Source organism: Stegodyphus dumicola, chromosome 9, assembly GCF_044657685.1.
Source record: "Stegodyphus dumicola isolate Sdum_Otavi_A_Nest chromosome 9, ASM4465768v1".
Lineage (NCBI taxonomy): Eukaryota > Metazoa > Arthropoda > Arachnida > Araneae > Eresidae > Stegodyphus > Stegodyphus dumicola.
In genome coordinates, this window is record NC_140776.1 from 59,247,450 (window position 1) to 59,265,106 (window position 17,657).

A 17,657-nucleotide genomic window follows, 5' to 3' on the forward strand; every position below is an offset into this window, starting at 1 on the left:
GACATTTTGATAAAGTTAACATAAATAATACTCTTTGAAATGCTGATTAACATTGCTTACTTAGATATATTCTCAACCGCAGTTTCGAGTGGAATGCTTCTGTATGTTGTTAACACTTCGAAGAGAATGTTAACGTGTTTGAGGTTGATTTCTGAAGGAAAACAAAAACTTGATAGTCATAAGCTACTTACTGACTACCATTTCGAATTCCGTGATTGCATAACACAGCAACAAAATACTTTTAATATCATTGGACTCACAATGGGACTGAAGTGCGATATTATAGAGGCTTCTATGGTGCTGCAATGACACTCCTGTTCCCACTATTCTAATGTAAAGGGATTAGTAGTCCAGAAAAAATTTGAAATCAGTTTATGTAACATACTTTATCTGATAGCATTCTTAAGCACGCGGTTAATGCAATCTAGAGTTGTACTGAAAAATATTATGCATCTATGTAGAAACAGATTTCTCGCATAGTAAATTTCGTTTTATGTTTTGCCTGCATTTCTTTTTATTATTATTTTTATTTGTATTTTGCTATTATTTCAGCCTTCGAATTTCTCGGATATCCTAGAAAATATTTGATACACATTTGCAGAAAGGGCGCACAATTTACCTTATAAGAGAATCTTTCAAATCATTTTTTAAAAATAGCATTAGGTTTATTATCGAAGAAACTATCGACGTACTGTTTGACAGTCTTCGACAGAGTCCAGGTTGTTCAGAGAATTTTAAAGTGACCTGAACAGATGAAAATCTGAGGGAGAAAAAGTCTAGTGAATAGGAAAGGCGATGATACAAAGCATAATCAATAAGACTTAAGGTGTTTTCGCCCTCCTTCCAGCATGCCTTCCTGGTGTAACGGTAGCACACTCGGCGCGTATTCGAGAGGTCCAGGTTTGAGTATTGGCGAGGGCATTGCTCATTTTTCAAGTCTAACCTAACCAGTGGCGCCCGAACTAAAAGGTGGTGGACAATAATTCGTCACCACTAGGATTTGGCGATTGGATCCCCTAATCCCCAATCGCTCGTTAAGAGTTCCGGAAAAAAAAAAAAAAAAAAGAATGACTCTACAAATTTGTCTGACAATCATCCGCATAGGGGGCCGAGTGCTGTAATGATGAAAGGCAAAAATTTGGCGATCGGTCAGTTCTGGTCGCTTTGCTTCAATTTCTGCTTTTAAAACTGGCATTTTGGTCTGATTTTTGTCTGATTTGGTGACAACAATCCATAGTATTGTAGTTCACAAGTCTTTTGTAGTCCCAAACATGCACAAAACATTACGTTTTAGGAACGCAGACCTCTAAGTTATTAAAAGAGGTTCTTTTAGTTTATCCCATGATCTTTTACATGCAGCATTATTGCATATTATCAATTTCTTATCCGCAGTAGTGAGCCTTTAAAAAAAAAATCTTTTCTTTTCAGAAATTATATGCCGAAACTCGAGCAAGCATATTCTATACCATTAAAATATGTGATACCCATATATAGTAACGGCTTACACGCCTAGTCTTCCTCAAATAATCATATACAAACACGTTTTAGAACATTTAGTCTAACTGTAGTTTCTGAATTGTATAAATGTGCATTTTATGTGATACCTTCTTTTTAATAGCTCCTTTTTTGCAGGAGATGGTCGTCCATAGGGGCATTATTTCCGAGGCTGAAATTTCCGCGCTTTAACTTCTCAAACCACCTTGAAATTGTGCCATCACAACCAGCACTCTATCCGTATATAACGTATATAGCGTTAATTTTACGAGCAACCTGACTAATATTTTTTTCAAAAGCATAATATGATAAAACTGAGCTTTTGGGTTCTCTATTCTTAGTATTTACTTACTTAGCACCAGCTGTTATATGACAATCAGCACTTGTACTCAACTGGATGGAGCATTCTATTGTCGCTAGGCCCAGCCAAAAGTTTCTCTGCAATATTAAAATCTAGGATCGTATCTTTTCTTCTGGCATCAACTTCTAAGAGTTCTAACCAGTAGTTAAACATTTTACCAAAGGCCATTAGTAATCATAATAAAATAAGAGGTGTAATTGAAAAATACACCACACCCGAAGACGAGATCGATATCATGAGATAAACTCAGTAAATAATTATTAAATACAATTAAATAGCATGTCAGTAGCAGTCAAGAGGCAAGTATCATTCATGGCAGCAGCAGTCGAGATGAGAGAGAGGCATCAGTGAGTGAAAGTGCTCGAGTGAGCTATGGGATTGGTCGGTGCAAAATAAGACCTAAGTTTCATAAAATTGCTGAATAAAAAGTAAAATAAGACTGCAGAAGTTCAAAAAGACGAATTTGAAGAGATAATAATGTCTTTATTATTCAGAAACACAATTTGGGTACAGTGCAATTAATTAATCATGCTAGAAAATTTATTTCTTTAAAATTGCAGAGTAAACACCACGTGATGCGAGGTGGCCAGTAGCGAGTAAAGGAGTCATAAGACCGCGAACTAAAATTTGCTATAAAACACCACACAGTACTAAATAAATTCTTGGTTAAATAGAAATAATAAGTAAAATAAGTAAGTAATATAAGTTGCAATCAAAGTCCATAAGTCAGAGCATAATCCAAAACATAAGCAAAACCTTGATTAAATGAAGAGTATTAAAATACGTGAATAAAGTAGAATACAATATATACACTGTACACTACCAACCATAATGCATTATGATGGATAGTTCGCGGTATTTTTACTACATTTTCCTCTGTGGGATCATAGTTTGTAAGTTCTTTAATAGCCGGGTATTGGGAGATCTTCACTTTTTCAAAGAAATTGTGTGCAGTAGTTAGTATTTGATCGTGAATCGGTAGAATCTTTAATCCTTACGAATTTGGGAGTTATGCTTTGAAGAATCTTATTCTGTAAGACGTATCTATGTATTATTCTGTAATCTTATTCTGTAAGGTTCTTCGAAGCATAACCAATGCACCTTGGTTTCTGTTGCGGAATTTATAAAGTTACTTCAGAAGATAGGACCTATATTCCTGGGACATCATCCAAACTGTCAGCGTTCTGTTTGCTTAAAAACATCGTGAAAATAAACAATCAAACGAACTTTCTCAGTTTTAGACAATTCAATTTAATTGCAGTTAAAGTAAAGTAGCGAACGATAACACGACGAAGGTAAAAATTTACTCTTACAAATATTAAAAAAAAAAAAAAAAAAAAAAAAACTGAAATATTTCAGATTTTAAATTACGTCCAAAGGGGCGTTTTTTTAACATTTTGTGTGTTACCTTTCTTTATTAAATATCATGTTCCTCGCACTTAAACCATAAGATCCAGTGCAACAGCAATATCGCAAAATAGTTTTAAAACGAGCATATCTTTAGAATTTCCGATACAGAAACTCACGCGCTGGAGATAAAAATGTTTTTTCTGCACAACGTTGCCATTACTCGCTTTGAAATCCTTGAGTTTCTTAATCAAAAATTCGTCAAAGTTTTAAAAAATAGGAAATCGATCATAAAACAAATTTCAAATTTCAAATTTGGTCTTCCACATGCTCATATTCGTTGGAGGATTACGTTATTCAAAATTCGATGACTCTATGTACCGTTGTTTTATCACAATACGAGAAATATACATACATTTATGCAGATTTTTCATTATTTAATTTCTTCAAATATAATGCAGGACTCTAACATTTTGTGGCAACAGTTTGAAAAGTGAACCGACATTTATGAGTCCGACGCAAAATGCCAAAACGAAACTAATAGTCCTTCGGGATTCAAATCCCTTTGGACTAAAAAGAATGAAAGAAATTTAAAAAAAGTTAAAAATTTGAATAATATCATCTATAATTAAAAAAATAGCTTTTCATATATTATTAATCAATATTTATTACGCATCATTGAGGGAAAAAATTTCATATAATTAATTCTCCGTAAAAATTTATTTAAAATTTAAGGTTAAGAATAGCTGTGGCAATTCACTGTAACAAAAATCCATAAACCATTATTTGGCATTACTATCGCTCAAAAAAAGATGACAAATTTCAGAACGCGAAAATATGTAAATTCGTGTATATCTTAGAAAATTTTGAATGAAAACTCTAATTTTTTGCAGGTATGCTTAGAACTACACCTATTTTAAGATGATGGTAAAAATTTTACAGCTTATAATTCCAAATGTTTTCGAAAAATTTATAAAAATTATTTGAAAATAGAAATTTAAAAAATAAAACACAAAAAATGGGTGAATTTTATTTGGAATGAACCTAAATTTCGAAATGTGAAAGGAAAAATTAAAAACGTTTAATAAAAAAAAGAGATATTAATAAATATATGCCAAATTCAATTAACATTGAGGAGCTAAAATTTTGAGAGCTAATGTTTTAAAAACTACTCGTGTGATTTTTACAAAACTTGGCAGTCTGGCATAATTTGAATCGTAGAATCGAAATATGTAAAAACATTGGTATGTTATTTCAGGAAAAGACCAATTTGTGTCAAAATACCTATGTTAGAACAATGATATATATATATATATCTATCTAATACATATCCTAAGTCGCGCTTTCGAGACATGAAAAACGCAAGTTGAATTTCGTCAATCGGCCCAATCGCTTTCGAGAGATGAAAATTTGTCAATTTTACTTTTGTCAACCGGTCCAGTAGAACGGAAGAGATGGAACTGTCCCCCCTTTTTTTTGCCCAGTGTACATCATATGTGCTGTTCACATATTTGCAGAGTTCCTGTGTAATAGTTGCTTGTCACATTCATAGTTGTCACTTGTGTTATTCACTCATTTACAGTTCGCTTACAATCCGCATATGTATAGTCTGCCTGATAACTGAAGGTGTCACTGAGAAATACAAATCATTGTATAGAGTTGAAAATGTGTAAATTGAAAAACATGTGCGGTTCACTTTTACAACAGAGCAACATTTTATGTCTCCTTGGCATTTTGTACTGGTTACTGGTACAGAACACTTAAAGACGGGACTAGAAAATATTAAATTCATTATACCAGCACTCAGCCGTTAGATCTTTGGTGAGAACTTAAAAAAAATCTAGAGTGCTTTTAGATTTTCGCACTTCATTGCCAGGTAGTCTATGATAGTTTTAAGATTGTTTCGTGGTAGCTTACTCTTTTGGAGTTGTTTCAGCCATACCTGGGCATTTTCAGCTGTATTACGGCTGGAAATGTAGGTCTTTGGTGATTTCGCACTCGACCATGTAGTGATCGATGGTACCTGTTGAGCGGCATATGCATGAATCTGTGTAGTACAATTCTCAGTACTGCACTCAAATAAAAATTATACCATAGACATGCTAGAATTACGCAATGCGAGCAGAAAACACCATATTGCTTTGATATGAGACACCGCAGAACTTTCTGTAATTTTTGTTAAATTAAATTTTTGTTGTTTTGCATTATACGGAAAAAATATTATGCTTAACATACATGTTCTTTTACGTATACATGCTTTAGAGAGATGTCACGAAGTGGATAATATTTGAGAATCATTAGAAGTTTTTTCCTTTGATTAGATACAAAAGTCCTCGTTGCGTATCCGACTATGTTTGCTAACACTCTATTTAAAAGTTCGAAGCTATACATTCGACTGCGAGTTTGTTGTCACTAATGAATGAAGCAGCGAATACATTTAAAAGTCAGCTGAAATTTCCTTAAATCCAGAAATCTAATCTCAAAGTCTTTTGATAAAATGGAAATCAATGCCTTATATTTTTCGCTATTTACTTCCTTTTGCTCACAATAATTAAAGTGCTCTAAAATGAAGGAAATTATTTACCTTAATGCAGGATTTCTTTAATTTAATCTAGAATTCTATAGACTCTGCAGTATCTATTATTTGTTGCTTTCGGCCTTAAAAGTGCAATTTCTTTTAAATGAGATTTTAGATTTTAATTTCCTTTTTACGGTTTTTTTCTGTGCTAAATGATGACTATTTTTTTCTAATGTATCTTTCTCATATAATATAATATTTTTAATCAAAAATAAATAAATATATTTTCATAAAGAGAAATTTCAGTTCCTTTAAAAAAAGAGATCATATATCTCCAAGGATTTTTAATTCCTTCACTGGATATACTTGTTTACGTTTAAACATTTAGACGTACCTACTTCATAATCTACATGCTTGATTAAATAAATAATAATATAATTAAATCTGCATTCAAAATTATGTCCAAGCAGAGCAGTGAGAAGCTGAAGTGCGTGGTTATGTAAGATGAAGCACACAAAGAGAAAAGTTTCAGTTTCCAATTATTACGTCATCAGCGTTGCGCCATGAACCTTATAAGAGATAGACTAACCCAGTAGGCGGAGCGCACGTCACCGACATGTCGGCAAGAAAGAATAGGGATGATCTGGTTTACTTTAACACTGAAACCTATGGCGTTTGTATCACATAAATCTTTTTAATTATTAAATGTGATACATTGTATAGTGATGAGATTATGAAAGCCACAATTTTTTTTAAATAGGATTTAATATATCCCATTAAAGCACTTTTTACTGCATTTAGCGCATTTTTTTTCCCCCCACGCGTAATTCTTGTACAAACATTTTTACTTTGGTAAAACGGTAAAAACTCTAAGCACAAAATTTATGAACTTAATTTTGCGTAAAAATAAAGTAAAATTAAATAAGGTTGATAGTACGCTATGCTTTGAAATAAATAAGGTAAAATTAAACAAGATCTGATAATTTTTTTTTTTAATTTAATGAACATTTTCAGGCAGTGATTTTCTAAACTATAATAACATTACAAAACGATCATATTTATTTGATTATATGATCATTAAATTATTAACAAAGAGGATTAGCTATTTTAATAATTTATAAAATTCGGAGCATAAAACTTTCTGAGCGTAATGAAGAAAAAAAAAGATAAAATAAAAACTAGAAGCACTCTTTTTTTAAAGTTTTGTGTGTTACTTATATTTATTGAATATCATGTTCTTCGCCCGTAAACCACATACATTTGAAAACAGCATATCTTTAGAATTTCTGCACTGGAGATAAAACTGTTATTTTCCGTACAGTGCTCGCTCTGAACTCGTTAAGTTTGTTAATCAAAAATTCGTTAAAGTTTTACAAAATATGAAATAGATTAAAACAAATTCGAAATTCGGCCGTCCAGATGCCTATGTTCGGGTGGAAGATTACAGTGCGAGAAGCATACATGTATTCATGCAGATTCTTCATTATTTAATTTCTTTACATATAATACAGGGCGGTAATATTTGGTAACAACAATTTGCAAGGAAACACGGACATTTATAGTAAAACAGCGCAAAATGCCGCTTCGAAACTAACAGCCTTTCTAGGCTACCTCCCCTTTGGGCTAATAAATTAAATTAACAGTAAATAAAAAAATCTTATACAGAGCTAAAAATAAATTAAAAAAATAATCACTATAAAATAAAAGCAAAATTAATTATTACGGTTAAATACAATTTTAATATTAGAATCAAATGTATAAAAATTTTAAGGAGTCAAAAGTCTTTATCACTATGATGTATTATGAAATATAATTGAAATAAAATTCTTTTATAGAAATTGTGCTTTAATACTCATCTATAATTTTAAAAAAGCAGCACAATTTAGAATTTTAAACAAAACTTTCAAAAATTCGTTTTTAAATATTTTAGTATTTTTTACTTATTTACACCAATAAAAAGCATAAAAATAGCAAGAGAAAATTGCTTGTTTGAAATTTTCTATTAGTTCAGATTTAAAATATTATTTTCTAAAAAAAGTAGTTACAAATTTCCTTACAGCATACGAAAAGCGTAAAAGAAATCCAGTCCTGAAAGCATGCAATAGCTTTATAATTATTTGGGACGTTAATTATGCTTGATAAATATGCTAAATTTTTAAAAATGAATTTCAATTTCAAAAATAAAAATATGGAGAAATTCTAATTTGTGAAATGAGGCGCTACAACCAGCTCTTTCTTGACAATTATACACGCTGCAATAGGCAACCAATGTTAAATTTCTGCAAGTCGTCCCTACTCATCCGGATGGGATCAAGGTGACAGCCGGCAACGCCTCAGACAAGGGAGAAAACCCGTTTGGGTTAGTCTATTTCTTATGAGGTCCATGCGTTGCGCAGGCCATGCAAAAAGGAAATATCTAGAAATGACGCAATCGACAAAAGTTATTACGATTTTTAGAACCGAGAGAGAGAATTAAAGAGTTACCGTTAGTTTAAATTATAATTTTGATTCGCATACTCTTTATCTTACGTATATAAAAAAATAACTAGGAAAACATTTATACATATATATATATATATATATATATTATTGTTTCATAAGAATAAATTGAATTTAATTAAAAAAATTAAATTTAAGTACATATTTAATTAAATATTCTTTGCGCCGTTGCTGCAAGGAATGAAATTTCTTAACAAATACGTATAAAAGTAAAAAAGCAAATTTAAATTCTAAAAAAAGGAAAAAAGCCAAAATTTAAAATAATTAAAAAAAAAATGTGCAAACATGTAAAAGATTTAATTCTCGATCTAATCTACAATATCATTTAAATTCAGAAGCATAAGCAAATCAAGTGCAAAATCCATCCATGAAAACAAATCCACTAATTTAATAAATTAAAACCAAATTAAACAATTTTTTCAAAAAATGCATATGTGAATGACCGTAGAGTAGGCAGGAGACAGACCTATCAAGGGAAAGTTGCCTCCAAACCTAACTCTCCAATCATTCAATTCGTGTTCCGCCACCCATGCAGACAGGGTAAAAGTCAAAACCAAAAGCAATTCCAATAAAGTGGTACCCTTAGAAATTAACATTTATTATATTATTGATAACATATTTATAGCATTATTGATATGCATATTCGTGTAGGGGAAGTTTCTGTAGACAAGGATTTCTAAAATACATTGGTTTCTAGTTTTTTTTATTATTTTATAAAAATTAATTTTTAAAAAATTTAATTTTTTAAGAAAAAGTTTAATTCTTGACTTTACTTGCTTGTTACTCAAAAGACTTCATTAGTATTTTCCTTTTTGAACTTTAATTCTTAAATATTAATACTTAAATGTTAATTTCTAAGGGTACCAATTTATTGGAATTGCTTTTGGTTTTGACTTTTACCCTTGCCTGCATGGGTGGCGGAACACGAATTGAATGATTGGAGAGTTAGGTTTGGAGGCAACTTTTCCTTGATAAGTCTGTCTCCTGCCTACTCTACGGTCATTCACATATGCATTTTTTTAAAAAAATTGTTTAATTTGGTTTTAATTTATTAAATTAGTGGATTTGTTTTCATGGATGGATTTTGCACTTGATTTGCTTATGCTTCTGAATTTAAATAATATTGTAGATTAGTTCGAGAATTAAATCTTTTACATGTTCGCACATTTTTTTTAAAATTATTTTAAATTTTGGCTTTTTTCCTTTTTTTAGAATTTAAATTTGCTTTTTTACTTTTATACGTATTTGTTTAAATATATATATATATATATTATATGTATATACTTTTTATCTTACGTATATTTATATATATATATACATATGTATAAATTTTTTCCTAGTTATTTTTTGATATCTGTTCGAAATGTAAATATTTTCTACAGGGGGTAGAGCTTCGAGCCCAGGTACCCTGGTGTTTGACACCGTTCTACTAGAGTACGCGAAGGAAAGTCAAGAGATCGCGTGCCTGCTTGCTTCTGAATTCGACTTTTTTTTTTTTTTTTTTTTTAATTTTAAGATTCTCCGTTATTTTCTGCAGCAGTCGTTGCCATAGTTTTGAGGAGGGGGGGGGAGAATTTGCCTTGAAATGCCTGTTCTACAATAACAGACTATACTGTTAATGATTTTAATTCCAGTTCAGATCTTCCCAGTGCTTTCATAATTCTAATATTCAGCTGCTTTATATTTCAGTACGGTTTTCCTGCACAGCTGACGTTCGTTTTGGTTTTGCTCCATCTATTGATTTCTATACTAATGCAGTACCATATTAGAGCAACGACGCAAAAAATTTTCACTCTTCATAGTCAAGGATGTATGTCTGTTTGTCATCGTAATACATAGAATTTTATTCAAAATGTATGCGGATCTGAAGTAGCCTTAGTTTTAAATTTTAAACTGGCATGTTTTTATTTCGACCGTAGAGAGAATTTAAAACACTAAACGATGACGAACTTCAAATATCTGATTTTATACAGCTATCTCATTATATAAATTGAATAAGAATATTTTATAAGAATCTGCTTTAATTTAGTCAATATCCTCATATTCGTTTACGGGCCATATGATGAAATTTTCTGCAGACCGTAATATTTTTAGAGGAATTACGACGAATTTTCCAAATACTTCTTAACTAATGGAAACCATAATATTTTCATATTTTTCTCAAATTGCATAGCATAAAACTACTCACTTTGGCGAGCCTTTCGCCGTCTTCGTACATGACTTGTCGATCAGTGGTGGCATCCGCCTTGTTTCCAATCAGCATAATAACTACATCGTCTTGCGCATACTCATTGATTTCACCCAACCATGCCTGAAATGGGACAAGAAAACAGTGATGAGAAAACACCATATATACCAGTTCTAATCAAAGTAAGAAAAAATAGTGAACTTGTTAGCTTCCTAAAGCATATCATATCTTTGTGTAAGGTGTGTGTGATTACGGCAAAGCCTCGAGGGCTATCTGCCTAAGGGGGAGGGATGCCTTCGTGGAGAACTTCCTAAGGTAAAGTGGCTCGTATACACGTTACACATGGGGAAAACCACGAAAACGCCCATGCAGCCAGGCCGTTCGCGGGATTCGAACCTCGGACCGAACTACTAGTGTTCAGCGACTTTACCGCTCGGCCGCTGGTGGGCTACTGCATTTTAAATGAACTGATTATAAAAGTATGTTTTTGTCACTCAAAATATCAAGTTGGAAGGAATTGTGTAAATCTGTGTAAGGAATTGCAGTGTTCCACTGTTGAATGATTTTATGTTGAAAGTGATTAGCATATTCAACTAGCAGCTGAAAGACCAGTATTTTTAGTGTCAGCTAACGTGTAATTTATTTCTCATATTTTCTGTTCTGAAAACCCTAATAGCTTCTACAGGTTAGGTCCTTACCTCTACAGTACCACGGTTGATTGAGGTATTGCTGAACATAGATAACTGTTAAGGTTCCGAACCAGTTTATAACCAATAATAATAAATAATTTAAAGTAATTTATCAGCTACTTTTGGGTCAACAGAAACATAATGGTTTTCCCAGGAAATGGAGTTCAGCCGAAGTCTGATCTACCTTCTATTGACAACATTGAATCAGATTTTGATTGTATTTCTTTTCCGTGTTTAATGTATTTCTGTTGGTTTCAAAACTGCTTCTAATGTAAAACTATTGAATTTTACATATTTCATTTGCAAAAACTAAAATTTTTTTATGTAACAAATTTCAAAAGTAGGACTAATTTTAAATTCATTTTATTTGACTGGTGTAAGTTCAATATTTTTTACTTTTTAGTCTTTAATTATCTATCTATATATTTATCAATCTATATCTATATATATATATGAGCTAGTTTGACTATATAAGTTTGTACAGATTAATAAGAATTATTTAATATTGTGAGTTTTCCTTGACAATAGCGAGCTTCAATGCATAAGAGTATGATGATATACGAATATTTCAGTAATAATACGAAAAAATGAGAATAAAAAGTAAAAAGAAGACAAATTGATATAAAGCTAAAAGGAAATTGCACATGCTTAAATATTGAAGTAAATAAAAATATCGCAGAGCAATAAATCGAAAAAAATCGACAAATTGACCCTTAATTAAAAATCCAGAAGCAGAATTGTGAAAACAAAAATAAACTAAGTTAATGAAATTACACTCGCACATCTCTCACTAGAGGGCGAGATATATACATTTCTACCAGCTGCGTTTCCGACTTCTCCAGTAAAACCTCGAAATAACTTGAAATATGTTTAAAAAACAATTTAACAAGATAAACGGCCAAAATTAATTATTAATTATTAATAAGTTAGTAAACCGATGAGTCTACATTTACGCAGCTCCATAATAATTGAAATAAATAAAACATGAATAATAAGGTATGAAAGAACAAAAATATGCCCATCGTTATATATTAAAATTTATCTTTCGTGTTTTTGCTTCTATACATGCATAAAAATATATCTATAATGAATATAAATTAATACTGAGAGTACAATAAGTTAAAATTTTTTTTAGAAATTTCAAAAATACCTAATTAATTACGTACTAAAATAGCAAAAATCAGTTCAATAAAATAATGAATGTAAATTACTTTTTCCCAAAAAAAGCAAGCTCAACACACATAAATTAAAACATGTAAGCATGAACAAGAGAAAACTTTTTAACTAAATGCTAAATTTTCCTTAAATTATTAAAAATATAATGCTTTAAAATGAAAGATTCAAAATCAGAAATTACTAAAAATTAGTAAGAACTAAAGTTAATTATATATTTGGAAAACTGACTAAAGAGAATGTGAATAAACGATAAAATAATTAATTAAATGATCCTTCCTAGGATCCTTAAATGATCCTTCCTAGGATCCTGATCTTTCTCAAGGGAACAGTACAGAAGAGATTAGTCCTTTATTAATTAACTAAAATTTTTTAATTAGGTTAAACTTTTTTTTATCAGGCTATATTTTTGATCGGATCTAAAATTATTCAAAGCGTCTAAATTCATACGCAATAAAATAGCTAATTTCGAAAATAATAAAAAGTAATAGAATTTACATTATTTCCGCCTATCCCTAATATAGCTTAATTTTTGTAAAAATTACTAAACGTAACATTAATTGAATAAAAATTTCTTTAATTTTAGTGATAAAGCCCATTTTTGCTCGGGAAGCAAAATGTTACCTTTTACTTTTTAAGCTATTAAAAAATGGAAAAACACAAAAATCAGATAAAAACTTTAAATAACAATGAACAGAAATAGGTGGTAACCTAATTAAAATAAAAAGAATTAATACAAAAAGGGAAGCAATGGAAAAAGTTAGATTTATAGCAAGCGAAGCAAACGATGCCAACACAAAACTGCAAATACTTGCTTTTAAATGTTGCCAGTTTGTATAAACTAGAAAATGAAATGCGTTGAGTTTTTTGATGAGAATCAAATAATCAGTTGCAGGCGGAGCAAGGTGAGACAATTTAAACAGTTCTTTTTGGTAGTTACAGTAAGATGTAATCTTTTGAGCTGCAAAATTTCTCTCAGACGTGGATGTAATAAAAAGAAAAGTTTAGGAAACAGGAAATTTATAGACTGACTGCAGTTAAAGTGCTGCGTAGAAACTTGAATAAGAAATGTTTCCTTTTATTGCCAGACGAAAGATTTGGATATGATATTTATTTACAAATTTACAACAACCACACATTCGGTATTACCTCCAAGCTAGTATTAAACATATATAGATAAATATAAACTAGAGAGATTATCAACCCCCCAAAAAAGTAGAGCAAAAATTTACTTTATTCGTCTGCCTCTGAAGGTCCATTTTTGCATAGTTTTTACTTACCATATATGCATGTATAACATGTAATGTTATACATGCATAAATATATGAATAATATAAAGATAAAATATATGAATATATGATAAAATATATGAATAAATAATAAGATAAAATATATGAATGTGTGTATAATTCAATATATTAGAAAGTTATTTTTCTTTTTGGGGGGAAGGCCAAAGGGGCGCTAAAGGGGCTATTAGTCTCAAAATAACATTTTGTGGCGCTTCACTATAAACGACGAATTACTTTTAAACTGTTGCCGACAAATATTATCACCCAGTATTATATTTAAAGAAATTAAATAAAGAAGAATCTGCGTGAATGTATGCGAGTTTCTCGCACTGTGAAAAAACGACGGTTACCTACAGCCATCAAATTCTGAATAACGCAATCCTCCACCCGAACATGGGCACATGAAAGCCTGAATCTTGAATTTCGAATTTGTTTTATTATCTATTTCATATTTTATAAAACTTTAAGGAATTTCTGACTAACAAACTCAACGATTTCAAAGCAAGAAATGGCAACACTGTAAGGAAAATAACATTTTTGTCTTCAGCGCACGAGACTACATAGCGGAAATTCTAGTGATATGCTGTTTTTAAATATCCTGTGATATTGTTGTTGAACTGAATTTTTTGTGGTTCTAGTGCGAAGAATATGATTAATAAATAAAGATAACACAGAAGACGTTAAAATTTTTAAAACCTTTACGTTAAAAGAAAACGTTAACCTTTGAGCGTAATATAAAATCTGAAAATTTTAATTTTTTTCCCTTTCATTTTAAGAACAGGCATTTCAAGATCCATTTTCTATCCCAAGTTAACTATGTCTCATAACCATGGAGCGCTGAGAAAAAAGGTCAAATCTACTGTTTTGCTAAAATTCCCTAATTCCTTCTGAGTGGTGATAAAGATACACTTTACTCTCGTAAAAGTAAAGTGAAACTAAACTCGTAAAAGTAAAGTGAAACTTAACTTTACTCTCATAAAAATGAGTAAATGAGGGGAGGGTTATAACGTCCTTGACGTTCTTGTTTCAAATGTAACAAAGTACAATAAGAAACAGGCAGCAATATCTAGTGATAGAAATAATTATCGAGCCATCAAACTTATAATTGTGAAAGTACTGTTTTCCTTTAGTATTTTGTGTTTTTTCATTGATATTGCATTCTTTAATAGACATAAACATAGTAACAAATACGAAAGCATAATTTCCACGTTCTAAGTAAGTTGAATTTTAGAAAAAGAAACAGGTTCAGTATAGCCCACCTTCAAAGTTTGGTGAATTTTTTTTTGGCGCCAAAAGCGCGTGAAATACGTTGTTTTGAAAAATGATTAACATCGAGATTTTCCACGAAACTCCGTGTTTCAAAAATGGCGGCCATCTTGATTTCACCAGAAATCGTGGATAATAGAAATAAATTTACGACTATTATACACCATTTTAAAAGAAAAAATATTAAGTAATGATTAATGAAAAGGATTAAGGTTAAAAAGCTGTAATTTTAAAAACAATACTGGAAACCTTTAGCTATTTCACCCTTAATAAATAATTTGGTAAAAGCACAGAATAGGCTGCATCAACAAAGCTGAGAAGGCGGAGTTGTGTGACGTCCATAAATGGTGGGGGGGGGGGGAAGGGAATAAGCTTGTAACGTCACCTCCCATGGACCTTATAAGAAATAGACTAACCCAAATGGGTTTTATTCCTCGTCTGAGGCGTTCCCGGCTGTCACCTTGATCACATCCGGAGGAGTAGGGACGACTTGCAGAAATTTAACAGTAGTTGGCTATTGCAGTATGCCTATTTGTCAAGAAAAAGCTGGTTGTAGCGCCTCATTTCACAAATTAGAATTTCTACATATATTTATTTTTGAAATTAAGATTGATTTTAAAAAATTTAGCATATTTATCAAGCATAATTAACGTTCCAAATAATTATAAAGCTATTGCATGCTTTCAGGGCTGGATATTTTTTTTAGCTTTTCCTATTCTGTAAGGAAATTTGTAACTACTTCTTTTAGAAAATAATATTTTAAATCTGAACTAATAGAAAATTTCGAACAAGCAATTTTCTGTTGCAACTTTTATGCTTTTTATTGGTGTAAATATGTAAAAAATACTAAAATATTTAAAAACGAATTTTTGAAAGTTTTTTTTTAATTCTAAATTGTGCTGCTTTTTTAAAATTATAGATGAGTATTATAGCACAATTTTTTTAAAGGAATTTTATTTTTTTGCATAAGATTTTTTTATTTACTGTTAATTTAATTTATTAGCCCAAAGGGGTGGTAGCCTAGAAAGGCTGTTAGTTTCGAGGCGGCATTTTGCGCTGTTTTACAGTAAATGTCCTTGTCTCCTTGTCGTTACCAAATATTATCGCCCTGTATTATATTTAAAGAAATTAAATAATGAAGAATCTGCATGAATACATGTATGTTTCTCGCACTGTGACAAAAAAGACAGTATCTAGAGCCATCAAATTTTGAATAATGTAATCCTCCACCCGAACATGGGCACCTGGACGGCCGAATTTCGAATTTGTTTTAATCTATTTCATATTTTGTAAAACTTTAACGAATTTTCGATTAACAAACTCAACAAGTTCAGAGCGAGCACTGTACGGAAAATAACAGTTTTATCTCCAGTGCGGAAATTCTAAAGATATGCTGTTTTCAAATGTATGTGGTTTACGAAGAACATGATATTAAATAAATATAAGTAACACACAAACGTTAAAAAAAGGTTCCTTTTGGGCGTAATATACAATGAGTGCTTCTAGATTTTATTTTACCTCCCCCCCTTTCATTACACTCAGAAAATTTTATGCTCCGAATTTTATAAATTACTAAAATAAATATTCCACTTTTATGTTAATACACTAATGATGATATAATCAAATAAATGATTGCTTTGTAATGTTATTATAGTTTTGAAAATCACTGATTGAAAATGGTCATTAAATTAAAAAAAAAATTATCAGAGCTTGTTTAATTTTACCTTATTTATTTCAAAGCATCACGTACTATCAATCTTATTTAATTTTACGTTATTGGTAAGCAAAATTTAGTTCATAAATTTTGTGCCTAGAGTTTTTACCGTTTTACCAAAGTAAAAATGTTTGTACAAGAATTATGCGTAAAAAAATGCGCGAAGTGCAGTAAAAAGTGCCTTAATGAGACATATTAAATAATATTTGGAAAAAACTGTGTCTTTCATAATCTCATCACTATACAACGTATCACATTTAATGATTAAAAAGAGTTATGTGATACAAACGCCATAGGTTTCAGTGTTAAAGTAAACCAGATCGTTCCTACTCTTTCTTGCCGACATGTCGGTGACGCGCGCTCCGCCTACTGGGTTAGTCTATCTCTTATAAGGTCCATGGTATTCTCCATAGACTAACCCAGTGGGCGGGGCACGCGTCACCGACATGTCGGCAAGAAAGAGTAGGGACGATCTGGTTTACTTTAACACTGAAACCTATGGCGTTTGTATCACATAACTCTTTTTAATTATTAAATGTGATACGTTGTATAGTGATGAGATTATGAAAGCCAAATAGGATTTAATATATCTCATTAAAGCACTTTTTACTGCATTTCGCGCATTTTTTTCACGCGTAATTCTTGTACAAACATCTTTACATTTGGTAAAACAGTAAAAACTCTAAGCACAAAATTTATAAAATTTAATTTTGCGTAAAAATAACGTAAAATTAAATAAGATTGGGTACTTTTCCGTTTTGCCGGCGCAAGCGATAAAGTCGCCAATAATGGTACAACCGATGCCAAACGGAATATTCTCGCTGGTAACCTTTTACGACTCATTTTCAAAACAAGTTGCAGCTTTTTCTTATCAGATTGATTGTTTCTTTCAATACTGGCATATAATTACATAGAATTTTTATCAGATAGTTCAGTTTTATGTCTAAGGCCATTTTCGGTAATTAAGTCAATTAGGATGCAATCACACTCTTACCCGAAGCCGAATATATAGAAAAGGAAAGCCAAGAGTTAAATTCATCAGTTCTAATGAGAATGCATTAGTGAAGTAAAGCACTGCAGTTTTAAATAATTTCTGAGTGAGCTATTCGTACACACTGA

General features: G+C 31.0%; 1 protein-coding gene across 4 annotated transcripts in view; it reads right to left on the reverse strand.

Moving 5' to 3' along the window:
- Positions 1–17,657, reverse strand: part of LOC118203910 (ras-related protein Rab-37-like) — a 452,520-nt gene that overhangs the window by 31,486 nt on the left and 403,377 nt on the right. For all 4 annotated transcript variants that reach the window (XM_085823503.1, XM_085823504.1, XM_085823505.1 and 1 more), the window contains exon 6: positions 10,408–10,530. In XM_085823503.1, coding sequence (XP_085679629.1) covers positions 10,408–10,530 — 123 coding nt within the window. The remainder of the gene's footprint in view (positions 1–10,407; positions 10,531–17,657) is intronic.